The 20,970-nt window shown below is 48.6% G+C and overlaps 1 protein-coding gene across 1 annotated transcript in view; it reads right to left on the bottom strand.

Moving 5' to 3' along the window:
• Positions 1-20,970, bottom strand: part of TRIM71 (tripartite motif containing 71) — a 59,666-nt gene that overhangs the window by 3,303 nt on the left and 35,393 nt on the right. The window contains exons 2-3 of the mRNA XM_029243845.1: positions 8,615-8,782; positions 2,387-2,521 (exon numbers count right to left, since the gene is read on the bottom strand). Of these exons, the coding sequence (XP_029099678.1) occupies positions 2,387-2,521; positions 8,615-8,782 (303 nt within the window). The remainder of the gene's footprint in view (positions 1-2,386; positions 2,522-8,614; positions 8,783-20,970) is intronic.

Here is a 20,970-nt window from a genome sequence, read left to right as displayed (position 1 = left end):
CACACACACACACACACACACACACACACACACACACACACACACACGTAATCAGAGACAGAAAGCCTGTGTGTGGAGAGAATAAAATGAAGGATTTGGTGAGGATCACAAACCTGGCTCTTTCCTTGTCCCATTTTCTCTCTTCACAGGGGTTAGAAATCTTCATCAGGGAGCCTGAGAGGTCCCACACCCCAAATTTGGAGATACCAACTTTTTAGCAACTGTTGGCCTGTATTATTTCCAAAGGGGCCTCTAAATCTAAAACACCGTGATATGTAAACACGGGTTCTGACCTGCTTCTGACTCAGATCACACTATTAGGGAACGTGGGATTTTTGTCTGCCTGATCAGTCAGTTCTCCATTCTTCTGCAGGAAATAACTCAGTCGTCTAAGTTTAAGTGGTTTCCTCTGAAAAGAACAGATCAGTCGCCCAGCCAGTACGTGCTGTTTTGCAGAGAGGACCATGATTTCTGAGTGCTTGACCGATCTGAAAGCCACAGAAAGTCTACTTCAGAATAAGGGCCCACTGTTGGAAGGGCTGGATTTTAATCCGATTTTCCCGTAGGGGGTGGATAACATGATTTTGGACCCGATTCATGTGTATTCATCTGTCCACTCTGGAAGGACGTGTGTGTGTGCAGAGAAGCCCGTGTGGGGACAGATCAAAGAGAAGCTCTGTCGTTTGGTTTTGCACTGGGCCAAACCTCTCGGCCTCGATTCTGATCCCTCAACCGGATGGTTGCAGCTACCCGCCAAGAGGCAGCCATGTCCACTGGAAATGCACAAGCCACAAGAAAGGACATGCATCCAGATACCTATAACTGGGTCACCCAGCACTCAAGTTATCTCCAATAACCAGGATGCAAGAAAAAAAAAAACCACCACTGTGTAACAAGGAGGTGCCCAGACAGAGCCAGGCAAGAGGGAGCAGAAAAATCAGTGATTAGTGAAGAAGGGGGACTCCCACAGGATCTGGGGCGTGGTACCCCGGCAAAAAGAGCAAGCACAAATGGGACTGAGGCGTGTCCAGAATGAGCAGGCTGTTTTTGGATTTATCCGAGAATGAGTTTTTAGGCAAGTAAAAACGAAATTGATAACATGAATAAGAGACTGACTGTCCTTTCCAATTTGCTTCTCCTACGGTAAAAAAAAAAAAAACGTGCTCTCTATTCCTCCTGAAAGAGAACTGCCTTGAGAGAGGTCCTCAGCCCCACCGGAGGGAGGGTAACTAAGGTGAGATCTGCAGAAACCCCTGCACACAAAGGCCTTTTCATCAGCAGATCCAGCAGAGCAAGTTTGTGGCAGAGTTCACCACAGAGCTCTCAGGTTGCAAGGAGGGGGCCCCTTTCAGTTATAATTAACATTCGTGGGTGGCATGGGACTGGCAGACCTTGGGGACATCGGAGGGTCTGAAAACTGTGTCAGGCCCACAAAGGTGCCTGAACAAATCATGTGAATTAAATCTTGGACTGTTTCCATCCAAGGAGTCTTCTCTTCTGTCAAAAGGCAGTAGAGAGTCAGAAGAAGCAGAAAGCAGCTAGATACAGAGCTAACTCAAAGGAAGAGGCAATGCAAAAGCCCACACAGCCTTCCCAAAGGCCAATACAATACTCTTTTAGGGGACAGGAAATTGGCGAGGATCACTTTCAGAAATCGACATGCGGTCCCCACCATCATATAGTTTGCAGTGAGCCAAACAAGCACCACACACTCAAACACACCCGTTCACATCAGCTCTGTATAGTCTTGCTTCTGGGTTCAGAGAAGGTGATCCCAGTTGAACTGGCATGAGGTACTGGCCCCTCTTAGGCACGCTGCCCTCTTCTACCTGAGTGAGAGCGCAAGATCAGAGAAGAAAATGCTGTGGGGGACGTGGGTGGGGCGAGTCATCCCTCCAGCTGATTTTATCTAAACAGCACACCAGCGCGCTCAGTGCTCTTTCCGGCTCCAACAGGAAGAAAGGGCACTCGCTCACTGCCCCCACAAGTGGAAAACTGGTTTTCCACAAGGGTCAGGAAGTCCAACCAGCCGGGACACCAAAACTAAGGACGTGTGTTAGCAGCCTGCTTTCCTAACAGCAGTCTCCATTGTACTCCCTTCTTTCTGCTTCCACCTAAGTGCCTGCAATAGAAAACTTGAGACTCTGTCCAGTGTCGGGGACCTGACCGCTTCTGAAAAGGCTTCTTGTCGTCTTACTACTCGGAGGGGGACCCCTGCATCTTTCTGCAGACAAACTTAGGAGAAAACTACCAAGTGTTCTAAACTCAGAGCCGGGATCCAGGGTGTGACATCAGCATGCTGTCACCCTGCTGTGGTTCAGAGGCCGTGCCGGCCACCGAGGAGCCCAAGGGTGGGGTGGGCGTGCAACCCACCCCCCCACGTTACCTTCCACAGCAGCTCACACTCCCGCTCCTCCAGGGCCTTCTTGTGTCTCGCAGTCACGGCTTTGACCTCCGACTGTACCACTTTTGCCTTCATCTCCACCTGCTCTGCCACCGTCTGGGCCTGCTCGATGCTCAGCTGGAAAACCAAAAACAATCTCAGAGCAAGAGAAGTACCTTCCCTCCTCACACGCAACACTTAAGGCTGCTTTCTTCAGCCCCGAAAAACTAATGCCTTAGGCCCCCAACGCAGACCTCGAAGGTCCACGTCCTTGGAAAGAAAGCAGGCACTGGGAGAGAGAAGGGCATCTGTTTGACATGTAACTGAAGGAGCTGCTTGGCAAGGGCTGCATTTCTTTGTATAAGAAATGGCACCTACAAAGTGAATGTCAGGACTATTAAGAGATAGTCTGACACAGTGAAACCAGTGTAGCTGGGTCACAGCCCAAAACAGACTGGGGATCAGATGTGAAATGTTCTACTGCAGATGCACGAGCAACTTTCCACAGACTTTCCGGCCAGGCTCCCCACCTGGGGGAAATCTCGCAGGCTGGGCACATCCCTCGGGAGAAGGTGTGCAACAGGCTGCAGCCCAGCTCAGAACCAACACCAAGTGCAAACTGGGAAACAGTGTCTGATGCACCTGAGAAGCCATGCCTATGGCCAGAGACCACCTCTGCACCCCCAGGCCCCAACCCTGTACCATCAGCCCCCGTAAATCAGCCCATTTAATCAGACGTATGATTGTTCATAAAAAATTAATCCAGACAGAGGCCTGGTGTTTTCATGAATATTACATGATGTGCCTTGAAAAGCCACAAGGATTGGAGACACTGAGGTATTAAATCAGGGAGTTCAAACTGACTGCTAATGCTGCAACAGGCTTCAGAGCAGGTGTCCCAGATCAGGAGGGACCCAGGGAAGCCTCAAGGGTTTAGAACCTGCCTGGGTTCAGGAATCAGCTACAGGTGACCAGTCTTCTGTGTGCCCCGCAGAGAACGGTTTCTGGGACACGAAACACATCTAAAGCGGGCACAGTCCTGGACAAGCCAGGCCGGATGGTCATCCTAGGGCTCAGGAAACCCAGGTTCAAATCCTAGCTCCACCTCCTACCAGTTCAGACAAGCTCCTGCCCTTCTCCAACTTCGGAGTGAAAGTGAGAAAAATGCAGGACAATATATGGGAAGAGCTGAGTCTAGCCCCTGGTCATCCTCTCCCCTCATCCTACTTAGCTCGCATCATACAGATAGGCCTATTCACACTTCCTGCCTTGTTTTGTTTTTAAATTGTAGTGATAAAATACATGCAGCATAAAATGTCCCACGAATGACATTCAGCCCATGCAATGTGGTGCAGTCACCACCACTATCTGGCTCCAGAACACCTTCTCTACCCAAAACGAAGCTTCCCACGCCTGTGAAGCAGTCATTCTCCATCTCCCCTCCCTCTCCCCCATGGCATGCATAACCTACAGTCTCTACAGACTTGTCTATCCTGGATATTTCACACAAATGGAATCAAACAATACATGACCAGCCTTATTTTCATGAATATGCTCCCAGCTAATCAGCTATGACTCATTCAGTCACTTACAACTGGGACCCCTAACTGACCACCTTTCTCGCTCTCAGTCTGATGACACCTGCTCACTGCACCCCCTGCCCCCATCCCCGTGAGGCCTAAGGATCCACTGAGCAGATAGGAGCTGGCACCTGGCCGATCTGGGTGGCTCACAGTTTGGCCTGGGATGCCTTTCTCTTCCAAAGTCACCCTGAAATCTCAAAACCTAGCTCAGATGCCACTTCTTCTCTAAAATCGGAAGTAAAGGACACCTATCCACAGTGTTTCCGTTCCACCTTTACTATCCCGTCCCAAGTGTCATTACAGACTGAACTAAGGTGGGCCAGGTACACAGTGCACGGTACTTAGCACTGGGTTCTAACAGGAACAATCTATACATTTTATACTTGCTCGTGTCTACGGCCATAAACCGTGTCCTATCAAAGCACTACATAACTGCACTGGGTTAAATATCGTCCTGCCAAACTTCAGGCGTGCCTGCAACTTCAGAATGTGGTTAAGATGAGGTCATATTGGACTAGGGTAAGTCCTAAATGCAGTGACTGATATCCCATAGGGCCATGTGAGGATGGAGGCAGAAAATGGAAGGCAAGTACAAGTCAAGACGTGCAGACCACGACCTGCAAGAAGAAGCAAGGAAAGGTTCTTCCTTAGAGGCTTCACATGGAGCACAGCCCTGCTGACACCTTGATTTCTGACTTCTATCCTCCAGAATTGTTGAGAAAACAAATTCCTATTGTTTTAAGTTACCCAGTTTATAGCAGCCCTAGGAAACTAATACAGTAGCCAACAAGTTGAAATAGATGGCTTCTCTATTTCAACAAGTTGAAATAGATGGTACTTCTCCAAATTACCCGAAACACAAAAAGTTAGACTGACGGGCTTCCCTGGTGGCGCAGTGGTTGAGAGTCCGCCTGCCGATGCAGGGGACACGGGTTCGTGCCCCGGTCCGGGAAGATCCCACATGCCGCGGAGCGGCTGGGCCCGTGAGCCATGGCCGCTGAGCCTGCGCGTCCGGAGCCTGTGCTCCGCAGCGGGAGAGGCCACGACAGTGAGAGGCCCACGTACCACAAAAAAAAAAAAAAAAAAGTTAGACTGACGGATCAAATAAGTGTGCATGTAAGCAGATACCATAACAGGGTGTCTTGGGCTGTGGGTCAGGATTAATTCAGAAGAAGAGAAACCTCACTAGACATTTAAGCAGAGACGATTTAATACAGGGAATTTGGTTAAACGGGAAGCGGGGAACTGCTAATGCAAAGGGCACACTGATGATTAAGACAGACTGCAGTAACTGCAGTCAGTAGCTACCACCCCTTGGGCTCAGAGAACAAAGAAAGTAGGGGTTACCAGGACCCAGAAGTATGGGGGAGCGGCAGCCCAGGCCCAGCTCATTCTGGGAGTGGCAAAAGCTGGAAACTGGAACCAACTTCTGCTGCCAGGGTAAAAAAATACTGCTGATAAGAACAGGAAGTCAAAAGGAAGAAGCAAGTCCCTTCTCCCCACTTCCAGGCACGTGGTTTGAAATGAACACTGCAGCCCCAGCCTCACACGGCACGACTGTGAAAGGTTGTAGGTTGGTAGGTTATTAACCAGTACACCCTGTTTTCAGATGTGTTGGTTATTAATTAGCACAGAGCTGGTATCCACATCAGTGTCTGACTGAGGCAACCAAGCCTATGTCCACAACATTTCTTTAACGCTTCCTCGATGGAAAGCAAAGGCCACAAACTGCCTTCTATTTATATTAACATCATATTACTTAACCAAACTGAATTTCCATTAAAATCAGAAGATATGGAAATAACAGGTCCACATTCCTACAGGGCAAGAACTGGCCGGAGAGCAATGACCATCCCCTCTGCATGCACAGCCAGTGTCTGCTCGCCGCCTACCCTCCTAGCCAGGCTGCTCCTACTGTTTCCTCCTAGGTCCCTAGCAGGCCCTTGCGTTAACTCGCATCCTATGACAGGAACTATTTCTTCCATTTTCCAAATAGGTCAAAGGGGAGCAAAGCTCTGGCTATAATTTGAGTCATTCCCATTCCTAGAGTCATAAACTATGTGAAGAGACCAAATGGAGCTTTCCTCTCCAAATCCTACACAACACCCCGGCAAGCACTGCATTCCAAGACGTGCAGACCAGGACCTGCTTAACTAGTTCCCATTATCTAAGCAGGGCATTTGAAGGACGCCAAGAGGCAGGTGGGTTGGGGGAAAATGGCAGTGGGTAAAAGGGCTGGGGAAACTCTGAAAACAGAAACATTTGCAAGAAAGAAAGAGAAGGAAAGAAAGGAAGGAAAAAGGGAGGAAGGGAGGGTGGGTCACCTAACAAGCATGGGGGCTTGAGAAAAAATGTTAACTTCAAATGTTAACAGATTCAATCAAACACTCGAAGTTGAGGCAAGTCAATGATGCCATTTGACTGCTGAGTGGTGGCCACTTAGTACTGAGGAGGAGTCTGAGGCCAAATCCGGGTTTCACAGGGAAGGGTGCAGAAAGTGATTAGTGATGTCTGCCATGGAGAACAGTGGTGGCCTGATGACAGGTATTTAAAGTGTCCTGATAGAAGATACTAGAGAATGCAAGTGTCACCCATAAGCTCAAAGGCCACCATACCGGTACCAGATGGGGGAATTACTGTAGTTCACTCTAAAATGTAATTTTTATCACATTTAATATCTTTGAAACTATGATTCATCTTAACACTGTCAGTGGGCTTTTTCCCTTTGTTAGCTGTATATAAAATAAATGTGCATATCTTACAGTTAATGGCATCTTAAATGTGATGAAAGAAATAAAAGTAACGAATCAAGGCTGTCTTACATGGAGAGCAACTATATTCCTGACCCAAACTCTGGATGTCCCCCGGGGAATCTGTGCACCTTTATGAAATCCTCTAATTACATAAGTGACCAAAATGTTGTACTTTCATCAAGAGTGAAAGTGACTTGGATATCAGATTACTTGACTCATCAGAAAGATCACTTCAGTATCACACATAGGAATGCTGATAGCTGCTGAGAAACTAATTAAAATCCTAAACCATCTGCCCACCCTAGAACACACGATTGATTCTTTACCATTTCCAAAAAAAGTCTTATGTTAAAAATATTCATGTATTCAAATACTCGTTCTAAACAGTTTCCTACTCGATTACTTTTTAAAATATTTTTCCTTCTATCTATCTATTTATGGTTGTGTTGGATCTTCGCTGCTGTGCGCATGCTTTCTCTGGTTGCGGCGAGTGGGGGCTATACTTCATTGCAGTGCGCAGGCTTCTCATTGCAGTGGCTTCTCTTTTTGCGGAGCACGGGCTTCAGCAGTTGTGGCACGTGGGCTCAGTAGTTGTGGCTTGCGGGCTCAGTTGCTCCACAGCATGTGGGATCTTCCCGGACCAGGGATCGAACCCGTGTCCCCTGTACTGGCAGGAGGATTCTTAACTACTGCACCACCAGGGAAGTCCTCCTATTCAACTGCCACTCGAAGATTAGCAATGTTTCTTTTTTTTCCCCCATAAATTTATTTATTTATTATTGGCTGTGGTGGGTTTTCACTGCTGCGCACGGGCTTTCTCTAGTTGCAGCGAGCAGGGGCTACTCTTGACTGTGGTGTGCGGGCTTCTCATTGCAGTGGCTTCTCTTGTTGCAGAGCACAGGCTCTAGGTGTGCAGACTTCAGTAGTCATGGCTCGCAGGCTCTAGAGCGCAGGCTCAGTAGTTATGATGCATGGGCTTAGCTGTTCTGCGGCATGTGGGATCTTCCCGGACCAGGGCTTGAACCCGTGTCCCCTGTACTGGCAGGTGGATTCTTAACCACTGCGCCACCAGGGAAGTCCTAGCAATGTTTCTTGACTTTCAAGCTTATCCTACCAGATGAGGGAAACAACCTATGATTTTTTTGTCTTCCTAAAACCTTGTCACCTGGATCAGGCAAGAAGATTCAAAAATTAAGGCACACTATTACCTGCCTATGTAAAAGAACTTCACTATATCTCAGAGTTACACGTGTCCCTTCCTAGCCCCAAAGGGACGGGAATTCAACAGAAACAAGGGTCTAAATTACCAGGACGTCTAATGCTTCCAATAGAATAGCATAAAATAGCATGGCATAGCATAGCAATAGCTAATGCTTCCAATAAAATTAAATTAAAAATAAATAAGTAAATAACCATGGCATGACCTTTATTTATCACCCAAGAAAGAGTCTGAGATTCAACCTTAAATAAAATTTCCCACGCTCACTTATTTCTCACCTATAAACAAATCTGAGTAGCAAGGTGAGCACCCAGTCTTTCTATAGTCCTGGCTGAACACCCTAATATCCACTTGGATTTGGGGAGGCGGCTGGATGGCAGACAGGCAGCTGCTGTGAAGGGGTCCAGCCAGGGTATCTGGAAGAAGCCCTGACCAGCCAGTAACTCCAGCCACATCACTGTCATCTTCACCATACTGTGAGGTCTCCATGCACTGCCCACCCCCACGTGCTTGCTGCTGCATGGGTGTCACATGGGCTCACGTGGGTCGTTGTCCCATGGCCTCCAGACACTGGACTCTGCCCAATAATCTACACATGCCATCTGAAAGGGAGTGGTAAAGATTTTATATGCAAGAAAGAACCAGGGAAACAGGTGAAGGGTGGGGAGGGACTGACCTGGATGGCCTGGCGGCCCTGCTGGGCATCAGCCAGCAGCTGGATGGTGAGCGCCCGTGAGTCCTGCAGCGCCTCCTGGAGGTAGACGAAGCTGTGGCCGCCGTGCCGGCCCACAGTACACTCTCGGCAGATGGGCACTGAGCACGTGTCACAGTACAGGTGCAGCACCTGGGGACCAGAGAGGGCCAGGTGTTAATGACAAGGGGGTGGGTGGCGGGGTGCTCTGGATCTCAGGACCCCACAATAAACAAGCACACGGCATAGGGAGCGGGATACCCGCAGGCGACTGTGAGGACAACTTGCTCCCCCCATCCCCACCCAAAGAAAAACAACCAACACCCTCGTTCTACTCCAGTTCCATTCACAACCACAACTGAGACACCGCAAAGGCAAAGATGAAACAAAATGATCCTCCAAGGACTTCCCTGGGGGTCCAGTGCTTAAGACTCTGCACTTCCACTACAGGGGGCACGGGTTCGATCCCTGCTTGGGGAGCTAAGATTCCGCATGCCGCTCAGTGTGGCTGAAAAAAGTAGATTAAAAAAATAAAATGTGCTGCTCATCAATTGACCTTAGTAAATGACAATAATTATACAGTCATATGAATAAAACTATTTAAAACAAAAGAAAACAATCATCCTCCATAAGACATTTCCCTGTATCTGAGATTAATTACCCAGAAAGGTTCCAAGATTGTCTCCCTGGTCTGAGATTGGTGGCCGGAATGAAAGGATAAATCGACAAGTTCCTCTTGCCACCCCACGCTCTGGGGGTGGAAACCAGGCTGGGGGCCAGGATCAATCCCCCTCACACGGCAGTTGGCTGCCACCGTCCCCCCATCAAGGACACGAGTGCACCCAAGGCACTCAAGCAAGGTGCGGGCTTAAGCTTCTGGAACAGAGGCCAAAGGCTAATGGTAGAGTCAGCCAGCTTCTTGTCTTTCTTCTTCCTGCCAAGTTGTTCCAAGGAGCTGACCCTGGGAGGCAGCCAGTGCTGACAGCGCTGTTTATACGATGCTCTGTGCCTCCCTGGGGCCCTGCGTGCTGGTGGGGGGGAGCGGCTTGGCACCACCTCCACCTGCTGATAAACCTGCCGAGAGCCGAGCTCTCAGGAGCCAAAGCTCCTTGGCACAGAACGGGGCCAGTCCCGTTGCATCCCTCCCCAGGGCCGGCACTTAGGGCCGCTGTCTATAAATGTTTGCTGGCTTGCTTTCAAGAGCAAAGCTTCAGTTTGCCGCTGGTACACCTGGGGTGAAGGAAAGCGAGCCAACACTCGACAGGCAGGGAAGGGGGCATGTGTGTGTGTGGGGGGGGGGGGGTGTCTTTCACATACACGAGCACTCAATCTCCAGGGGAAGAGGCTGCACAGGGAACAAGGGCTGGTCCCAACGCACGGAAGCTGGTTACCCTGTCCAAAGCACAGATACCCAGAAAGTTCCTATTAGGCTGAAAGTCCCACACAGAAAGGGCCTGGGGCAGAGCGAGAACGTGGCTCCTCTCATTCTCCAGGTTATTTATTTTATTCCAACCAAAGTCTCGGCGTAGTGCGTGTCCAAGAGGAAATGACTGTCAGCCAAACAGGCTGCTCCACGTAGGGGGTGTGTGATCCAGCAGGGGTTAGGTTGCTTCTCCGGGAACTCTGGGATCCAGGAATGGAAGAAGGAAAGACTTAGGATATCACGTTCCTACTTTGAAGAAATGGTTGTGATACGGCAAGTTTTCTGGACCCTCTTTTACAGGAGGGAAACGTGATCGGGTTTGTAACTTTAGTGCCGATTTTTGTCCCGTGCTGTACCGATTTTTGTCCCGTGCTGTACCGTGGGAGACAGAACCCAGGAGGCATCTGCCTTCCTTTGTGAAGGCTAATCACTTTCTGAAGAAGGTCCACCATTTAGAGACTATCTAATCTTTCTCATTTGATAAATCTAAAATTCCCAAGCCAGCCTTAGATACTAACCGAAAAATGCTAAACTGGGTAAATGTGGGGAAATGCCCCGACAGGTGCTAAAGCAATTCTCCGGCCAGTTTCCACGACTCAACCACATCCCTCCCCTCTGCTCCCTCCATTTGCCACGGGAATAAAGGGATCACTCCTGCTAATGTGAAGTGTGAAAATCTCCTGGCACAAGGCTCCCTGTTCTTACCAAACAGCTAAGCAATCTTCTCTTTACCTCTGCTCAGGAGCTACCTTTTCTTGGACAACTGTGTGGACTGACTAGTGTCCCCCTGCTTTAGGAGTCTGTGGGGCTCCTGCGAGTGGGGAAGAACCTTAGGCTGCAGGCCCCCGCATGTCCAGCCTTGAGAGCCCAGGTACCTCTAAAATGGGCAAACGGGGGTGCTGGGATGTGACCCCACCTGACAGTGTTACACGTGGGATTGACACAGCTCTAATCGCCTAGAACACCCTGTGATATTGGAAGTGCCACTGCTTCTGCAGTTCCAGGCTGACTGTAGGACCACGGGGTGGGGCTGGGGGTGACAGTATAAGTGGGTAAAAGCAGAGCCTCAGTGGTGCTTTTAATTAACTGTTGATTTTTTAAAAAAAGAACACACTGTCTAAAACCTGAAAATGCGATCACATTTTGTAAAAAAAATTTTTTTTGGCCACACCATTCAGCACATGGGACTTTAGTTTCCCCGACCAGGGATCAAACCTGGACCCCTTGCAGTGGAAGCATGGAGTTTTAACCACTGGACCACCAGGGAAGTCCCACATTTTGGAAACTTTCTAGTGAAATATCAGAGTAAAACTTTGGGAAGATGTCACACTCCATTTAGAAGCTCCACATCTCACTCACCTGGCAATTTCTAAGGTCAAAAACTTACAATTTTATAGCTTATGAAACTCAGTGAATAGGCAAAGGTGCACACAGGTGTGCATGGGTGCAACTCTCTCTGAACCAGCTTACTTAAGGTTATTTTAAAAGAATAAACTGGATGACTGTTCAGAGGGCCCACCGCCAGAAAGAAATGTGGCAGAGGCCATGAACTGTGGCTCTGGGAAGGAGCAGTCCTCTGGCGGCAGGAATTCCAAGGCCTGAGCTGCCTGTTTGGGGCTTCCCGGGCAGATGTGTGGACACGCCCCCCCCCCCCACATGGCGACAATCTGGCTGCCCAGCTGAATGGGGCAGGCCTGACCTCTGACCTTGCAAGTGACCACCCTCTCCCCTGCCCCCAGCTTCCAGAACACGCCCCACCCACTGCCTTCCTCTCCCAAAATTTCTAAAATACCAGCGGAGACAAAGACCTAGGAATGTGAGCCCAGCAGGAGAGGAATGGGGGTGGGGGGGGGCGGGGGTTGGAGGAAATAAATAAAAATACCAAGCAGGCAGGTTTACCTTAGCCAGGGCTTAAATAAAGTGCTCTGTTAATGAACAAGAATGTTCTACATTTTATATTATTGATACATGTGATCCAACAAGGAACACACACACACACACACACACACTCACTCACATTGGAGCACCAGGTTAAAATACAACTATCCACATCAGTGAGAAGTGTAAACAGAAAAGTATGGAGGGGGCCTCTCATTGTCAAGATCCCCCAACTGAGATAATAAATATTAACTGCTATAAACTTACTTTTTGAGGTTTCTTTGACATCCCTTAAAATGACTGGGGACATGCGGCCTCCCACAAACTCAGGCCTAGACACAAGGAGGTCTCCACCCACCACTACAGACACGAAGGGGAGGTGACAACCAGAAGCCTTATCTGTATGTAACACTCGGCAGGCTCTCCTATTAAAAAATGGTAAACCAAATTCAAGGAGTAAAGTCCAGCCACGCAACTAAGTCTATCCAACAACACCAAAACCAAGCTTTACTTGATTTAGGGAAAATACATTGAATGCCAGTGTTCTCAAACTCGCAGAAGCCCTCCTACATCTCTGGCCAGAGCTGTGGTCTTGGGGGGCCTGCGAAGAGGTGAAAGAAAGGAATCTGGACCCTCCTTCTTACACAATCACCACCAGCTCAAGACAGCAGAGTTCAGCTGTGGACAAGTTACTTCTTTCTGGGGGAAAGGAGTCGGAAACTTTTTAAGACAAGTTAGGGAACACATATGCATTTTTAATGCAAGAAGATACACAGGTGCAAGTCGTTTTTTAAAAATCTGCCCCAGGGACTTCCCTGGTGGCACAATGGTCAAGAATCCGCCTGCCAATGCAGGGGACACAGGTTCTATCCCCGGTCCAGAAAGATCCCACATGCCTCGGAGCAACTAAGCCCGTGCGCCACAACTACTGAGCCCAGGTGCTGCAACTACTGAAGCCCCTGTGCCTAGAGCCCATGCTCCGCAACAAGAGAGGCTACGGCAATGAGAAGCCCGCGGAAGAGTAGCCCCCACTCGCTGCAACTAGACAAAGACCGTGCGCAGCAACAAACACCCAACGCAGCCATAAATAAATTAAAAAAAAATCTGACCCAATTTTTCAGTTGTTTCCACTTTTTTACATAATCATCCAAAAATATGCTATATTCTATGCATAGGCGAACTTTTTAAAGACACAAATAGGAGAGCATTATACTAGACCTTTTCACTTAGTTATATTAACTGCGAGAATGTTTTGAGTCGGGCTGCCTGTTTTAGGAATGGCTGCATGGTATGCTGCCTGCTGATGATAGGATTTTAGTGTCATTTCCTGGTTTTTGAAAACTCACAAGCAATGCCACAGTGAATATCCTTTTATATTGTTCTTTACAAAGCCCAGAATTGTCCATTTGATAATATATTCAACTGCTACATCATTTGACAAATCAGAAGAAAAAAAATCTACTTGCATGTGTGGACAGTAAGGCTTCTCAAATTTAATAACTTGATGTCAGGTCAACCTCCATTCATGTGAAGAACAAAGGTTGTCAAGTGCCAATTTCTGTTCCCAAACAAGATCAGACCTACACGAAAGGCTGGCATGGAGACACCAGGGAGCCGGGCAATGTGTGACTGGGAGTCCAGGCCCACTCTGCTTGGCTGGAAGGTGGAAGGTGGAGGCTGAGACTGAAAAGAAGCCCCAGAGGAGCAGCAAGAAAGCAAGGCTTGTGTTTTGTGTGCTCAGGATTGGCTGCTAGATTTTCCAAAACACAAGGGTAGAGGCGAGTGGGGCCGCTTGTTGGGACGATTCCCGAGGTGGGCAGTGAGGGTGGTCTCAGGCAGTGTAAAGGAAGAGGGCAGTCCCAGTGGGTATCGTTCAAACACCCGGTGAAACAAACATGGGTAGCCCCATACAAGCCCAGAACCCCCTTCTGCAATCCCCAAATTCAACAGATCTGGAAAGTAAAAGTTTTTACACAAGCTGTTTGGCAGCAAAACCTGAACTGGTATGAAAATGATCTCAAATTTTTATCTATACCATTTAGTGTGAGTTCTCATATATTTCACTGAAGAAAGAACTGCTAATATTCATTACTTTGTGGTGTTGTTTCACAGTATAAACTTACCAAAATCATAAACGTTGAATGTCAAGGCACATCTAATCCCAAGGGCTAGGGTAAAAGACCTGCCAGGCCAGCTAGCTGAACAAGAGTCATTCCTGGGCTCAACAGGCAAGAGAAGGAGTTAAGACTACCAGCTGGTGGAGTGGGATGGGTGTGTACAAGTGGGGTCAGAGCAGTTCTAGGCCAAATTTTTTGGCTCCTGTGGACAAGGCAAATTTGAAAAGTAAGGGTTGGAAACAGGAATGCCATCAGCTCGAACAACTTTTCTTGTTTTTGGCTGCGCTGCGCCACGCGGCTTGCAGGATTTTAGTTCCCCAACCAGGGAACGATCCCGGGCCACAGCAGTGACAGCGCCAAGTCCTAACCACTGGACCGCCAGGGAACTCCCAGCTCTTAACAACTTTAGACTCAATGTGGTTGCTGGTACCAAGGGAAGGCATAGTTCAATGATGACTGAACGTCCCATGCTGTTCCCCGGAGGTTTTTGTGCCACTGCAAAAGCCACATCATGATCCCTTTCCTATTTTTCAGAAGAAAATTTTCACACTCCCAATGACCACTGCTTCCCAACACCGACCAACCACCACATACCACCCAGCAAGACCCAGCTCCTCCAGTGCCTCAACCCACGAGGCTTCCTCCAGGCTCCTGTTCCTCCCTATCACCTGCTCCCCTGCTTGTGGGACCAGGTCCCAACACCCCAGAGCCAGGCACACGGGATCCCCACTTTATATTTCAGCAGTATTTATACCTTATACTTTATATTCCCTGTCTCAGGGCCCTCCTCCAGGAAGAACCCTCCCTGGGCACACAGCTTCTAATATTAACATGTGCAAAAAGCAGAACCATTGCCTTTTTATAAAAAGCCACAGGTAATTAAAGGAGTAAGTTCTGTCTCTACAGTTAAATGACTGAATTTGGCTGAGCTCACCTGCAGATTTGGTAAAAAAAAAAAAAGAGAGAGAGAGAAAAAAAAATCTCCATTTTTGGCTCAGAAAAGTGTCAGAATTATTAAAAAGCATGAAAATGATTTCATCCTAGAAAGGAAACCACTTCCCCTGTAGCACTGAAGCCCCAGAGAACAATGACACACACCGCCTTCCTCCAGTGTTGCCAGAGTCATAGACAGAAGAGCCTTACAAATATTTCTTACCATAGCTCCCCTCCCCAAACTGAGGCTGCAGCAGTAAATCTGACTCAAATAGGGCCTTTAGGAGGCAAGGAAGGACATATAACCGAGGTGTGTGTGTTTCTCTGGGATCCTGACGATACTCGGGAACTGTGCAGCTGGGTTTTCGGGGCAGGAGAATCCTCCAAGGGAGCTCTAAGGGCAGAGGTCGAGGTGACAAGGAGGGTAAGAAAAAAAGCAGGCAGAAGACAGCGCTTCCCACGTGGAGCTACAGCCAGCACTTCTTAGAGCCTTTGTAAAGTCCCCCAAAGAAGCATGTTTTATAAAGGTATAATCAGGATGTCACAAAATACTCAGCGTGGGACAATACACATGGGAACTCCAGAGACGAGCTATGCCTCTGTCCCTTCACTTCGAGTACCCGGAGTGCCCTCCCTATGCCAGCCCAGCTATACTCAGGCCCCCGGCAGCCGCGCTGGTATCACTGAGAGCGTCCTCATGGGCCTGTATCCATCCTGCTTCCTCCTCAGATGCTGATAAACAAGTTCTCCATCCAAACCTCTGGGGGGACCCAACCTGCAAGAGCTCCTTCCCTCTTTGGACTATTCATTTGCCTGCTGGTCGGATTCTGGTTTTCAGGCTGGAGTCTTGGTATCTTTGCCCAACCACACAGCTTTGAGGCACAGTTATGGCTGGCCGCCACCACCAAGGCCAGCAGGGTTGACTGCCCACAGCCTGCAGTCTCTCTCCTTCCTGGAAGGCTTTAACAATGGCCCACACAAAAGAGCAGGTGACACCCCTGTGCTGGGGGGTTTCCTCCAACAGATCCAAGTTACATGACATTCAGTGACACTCTGGAACATACCAGAACTGTGTTTGGGGTTACTGCCTACCAAACGGTTTTTCACAAATAAACTTGTTGACTTAAATAATATGTGGGTGTTTAAAAATTCTTCCAGGGGGCTTCCCTGGTGGCGCAGTGGTTGAGAGTCCGCCTGCCGATGCAGGGGACACAGGTTCATGCCCCGGTCCAAGAAGATTCCACATGCCGCAGAGCGGCTGGGCCTGTGAGCCATGGCCGCTGAGCCTGCGCGTCCGGAGCCTGCACTTCCGGAGCCTGTGCTCCACCACGGGAGAGGCCACAACAGTGAGAGGCCCGCGTACCGGGGGGGAAAAAAAAAAATCTTCCAGTTCAAAAGTAAAAATCAAACTTCCCTATCAACAGACAAACAGACAGGTATATGTCCACACAGTAGAATACTTCTAGCAATGAGAACGAATTACTGATTTTGTGCTATCACACAGGTGCGTGATGGAAAAATAAGAATCAAAAAAACATATACTGCATAATTCTATTTCTATGAAGGCAAAACTAAGGTGAAAAAAAATCAAAGAAGTTGCAAGTGGAACCAGATGTGACTGGAAGGAACTCAAGGGAGATGTTCTGGAGCCATGGATGTGTCATTATGTTGTCTTGGTAGAAGGAGTAGGTACACAGGTGTATAGAATTGTCAAAATGGGGAACTCCCTGGCGGTCCAGTGGTTAAGACTCAGCGCTTCCATGGCAGCAGCAGGGATCTCAGGTTCGATCCCTGGTGGGGGAACTAAGATCCCGCAAGATGTGCAGCGTGACCAAAAAATTTAAAAAGAATTGTCAAAATGTATACTTTTTATTTATGTAAATTATACCTAAAAAATAATAAGTGAGCGGGAAACCCTCCCAGCGACCACCTAGCGGCGGTGGGGTGAAGCTTGGAGCCCAGCCTCAGCATGGGCTCCTCACAGCTAAAGACCTAATAAATACTCTTTGAGCCCATCAATGAGTTACTCCAATGGCCCCACATAATTTACTTCTAATAGGTCACTACCATTCTTCCCACAATGTTCCCATTAGGTATTATTTTTCCTTTGCCCTCCACTATAAATATTATCTTAAGTTTAATCTCACAAGAGGCAAGTCGGACTAACTCCCTGGAGGTTTTGATAAAAATTAGAACCCCGAGTCCGATTTACAGCCCCACAGGCGGCCAGTGGTCACACAAAGCCCTACGAAATCATTAGTGTGCCAGCTGCCGCCCAGGCTTGCACCTGACCTCTGATGTACTAATGAGTGGTCCAGGCAGCTTCCAGCAGCAAATAAAAGAGATTTGTTCCAACACGGAGATCACCGCCCACGTAAATTATAGACTTGCAAATCAGGCACGAAAAGATGGATTTTGACACAGATACACAGTTTTCCTGTTTCCCGTCGCAAAAGCAAGGCCCAGTTTTAATCCGTTGTGTTCTAGACCAGAATCGGTGGTACTGGGAGGCTGCCTGTAAAAAATGGCCAGACTGTAGGTGGCCACGTAACTCAGTCCTCACCTCTTAAGCAGTGGGCGACGCCATGCACCCGAAACCTTTCACCACCCCACCCCTGAAGTAGCAAAAAGGGTCTCAATGGCCTGCATGGCTGAGATCATGTGGACAGGTGGATGTAAAGCAAGGGAAAGCACTCACCTCGAGAAGGGAAGCAGAAATAAAGACTCAGGTAAGAAAAGAAAACTCATAACAAAAAAGGTTTTGAAATATTACTAGCCATATCTTATCCCTCCAATAAGGGATAACAACCCAATATAATTGTTCCTTTCTCTCCCCAATTCGGCAAGTTCTATAATCCGGAGTAGCTGGGCGCCTCTGTTACTCAGTTGTCCGCTGCCTTGGGCAACACAGGTCCAACACTGGCCTTCCCGACGGCCCCGTGTGACACTGTCACCCCCTGGTGACAATTTTAAGAGCCAGCTAACTTTACACCAAGCACTGCCTCCAAATCAGGAGGTTAGGGCTTTCCTGGTGGCGCAGTGGTTGAGAGTCTGCCTGCCGATGCAGGGGACACGGGTTCATGCCCCGGTCCGGGAAGATCCCACATGCCGCGGAGCGGCTGGGCCCGTGAGCCATGGCCGCTGAGCCTGCACTTCTGGAGCCTGTGCTCCGCAAAGGGAGAGGCCACAACAGTGAGAGGCCCGCGTACCGGGGGGAAAAAAAGAAAAATCAGGAGGTTAACCGAATATTTAATGCTGTAGGGATCTTATTCACAGGCAGGAATGATTTAAATTGGGGAGGGGGGCCCCATCAAGAAAGCAGTAGATGGACTCTGTGAATTCTCTCAATGCCAGTAAGGGCCGCCCCTCGACGTGGGGCTGGGGCGAGGGCTCCCCGTGTGTCTGTGGAGCCCTAAGCCTAGTCTCTTTGGCGGCACTCCTCAAAACTGCTCCCATCAAGGAGAGCATCAAATAGAGAGCAGACAGACACACTCCTCTATCCCCTGTGACACCTCAGGAATCACCAGAGGCTTTCTCAACAGTTTCCTCTGTGACCAAGAGCAGAGGGGCCTCAAACCACAGCTCCAGTGCAGCAGCTGAGGGTGAAAGGAAAAGCCTCAGTCTTATCAAGAAATGGATTTCTTTTTAAAACCCTTTTCAAGTTAGCACTTTGTTAGGCAATTAATTTAAATCACACCCTCCCTTCAACTCCAACAACAGGAAACTTAATCCCTCGGACACCCCTACAAATGAAACAGAGCCAGGCCAGGCCGGGAGACCAGCTTTATTTAAAGAGTCACCTGTCACCCATGCTGGGCTGGGCGACACGGGAGGAATAGGAGCCCCGGGGCCGGTTCTGTGGTCCAGGCAGTCTACAGGGTGGGTCTTAATCCCTCCCCCATCGCAAGGGGAAAAAATCCAAACTGCAGCGAGCAGTGGAGACCTCAGGCTAGCAATGAAGCCCTGAATCCTTGGAGTTCACCCACCCCTCTTCCCACCAGTGTGCACAGATCCTGATAGCTGCGGTCCTAAAGCATTAATTACAGCAGGATTTGGCAAGGAGTCAGGGAACCCCAACACCAGGCCAGCAGCGTGATTTCAGGCAGGGAAATGCCAACTAACCAGGGATAAGATACAATCTGAAAAAAGATCAACATCTGGGGACACTACAGGTAAAACCACTGGAGTCAAACTCCTATTTAGAGAAGCCTGAATTCCCAGGACCACTCATCATGCATGAACGAAGTTGTAATGAGAAAATAATGGTAATGAGAAAAAATTCAGGTCTCGGATATGGATGGAGCTTCGTCAGAAATCCCACTTCATTCCAACGAAGGAAGCCTGAGCTTCACCTCTTTGCACTGCACCTGCGTGCTGTTCAATAGAACTTGACAGCCCGCTGACCCTGACCCAGCAGGTAATGCAACCAGGAGACACAGGAGGGGAGGGGCAGAACCTCCCCAGCACCCCCCAAGCAGATACTCAAGGATAAACTCCAGTTCAAAGGCTAGACCTGACAGGGTGGGGAAAGAAAATGTACAAGCTCTGAGCTGGGAAACAATCAGGTGGAGTGTTATGTAAGCTAAAGTTCAAGGCGGACGATAAAGGAACAGCTCTTAAATTGGTCTCTCCTTGGGTTTTTTAACTTCTGACCTGCTTCGTTTGGCTCTCTGTGGGAGAGCGAGCGGGGAGTCGCCCTTACTTTGGCTGGCACCTAACCAGGAATGGTGAGATGCAAGGCCAGGGAGATGCAGACGTTTGTCTGTGATGGATCCTCAAATTGCTGTATTTTGAAGTTCTGGCCCCAGGTGGCTCTTCCTCAGCCCTTCTACACAGGAACCCACTGCACCTCGAACTCCAAGGGCCTTCCCCAAACAAGAGGCCCACTGGGAGTCTCGGGCTGGCCTGTCCACTTCTGGGTCAGCCATGCGGAGCCTCCTGGCTCTCCCAACCTTTGCCTCCTGGATGTTAACTTCATCTATTTTAGAGACAGCTTTAATACAGGTTGTAGTCTCTGAGGCCATGATGTCCCTAACAAGTATGCGGTGTTTGCAGATTTTTTAAACGACATTTTCCTTTATTTTCAGAAACTTGTTTCCCTTAGGCACTTGTAGATCTATTTATAAAACATAGAGAATAAACCATAATGGAAAAGAATATAAAAAAAGAATGTATATATGTGTATAACCGAGTCACTTTGCTGCACAGCAGAAATCAGCATAACACTGTAAATCAACCGCACTTCAACAACAAAAAAACCAACATAGAGGGAAAGCTGTCCTAGTAAAGATACATTGCAACATTTGCTGATTTTTTTTAAACCATTTACACTGGACTCAAGGCTTTCAGCTAAGAGTCTTGGGAGGTTTAAAAAACAACTCAAGTTTCCAATCTCCTACAAGTCTTGGGTGGTCAGTTTGGGGAAGTCCAGTCTGTTTGTGTTGTCTAAGCATAATTATTAACAACACCCTCCTTCACTCTCAAAAATGACCCAGTTTGGAAACCCACTGGACAGGATCAGTAAGACAAATGGGGAACTAACCAAAATACATGAGGGCAGATAGGAAAAACTGCCACCCAGAGAAGTACCAAATCCCTTCATAGGACTTACAGTGGTTGCATGGCCTGGGGGCGGGGCAGATAAGTCAGAAAAGGCGTCTTAGAAAGAATGGGATAGCGGGATTTTTTTTTTTTTTTTTTTTAAAGGATGGGATGGAAGATTTACAAGTCCAAACAAAAGGAACACCTCCAGCAGAGAAGCACACTGTTCTTGGTCCAAGTGCAGGGAAGAATCTGGAGTAGACTGGAGGGGAAAGTTAGCTGGGAGCTCAAGGCGGGGGGGGGGGGGGGGGGGGTTTTGAGGGGGGGGGGGGGGGGGTGGGGGGTAGGTGGCCTCGCGGGGACGACACGACATGGAAGGAGGCCAGGGCACAGCCTGGGGTCACCTTCTTTGTTAAGTCAAAAAACCTGGGTTCAGATATTGATGTGGT

Source organism: Monodon monoceros, unplaced genomic scaffold (assembly GCF_005190385.1).
Source record: "Monodon monoceros isolate NGI ecotype Baffin Bay Population unplaced genomic scaffold, NGI_Narwhal_1 Super_Scaffold_3, whole genome shotgun sequence".
Taxonomy (NCBI): Eukaryota; Metazoa; Chordata; class Mammalia; order Artiodactyla; family Monodontidae; genus Monodon; species Monodon monoceros.
This window is presented reverse-complemented; position numbering and strand designations above follow the sequence as displayed.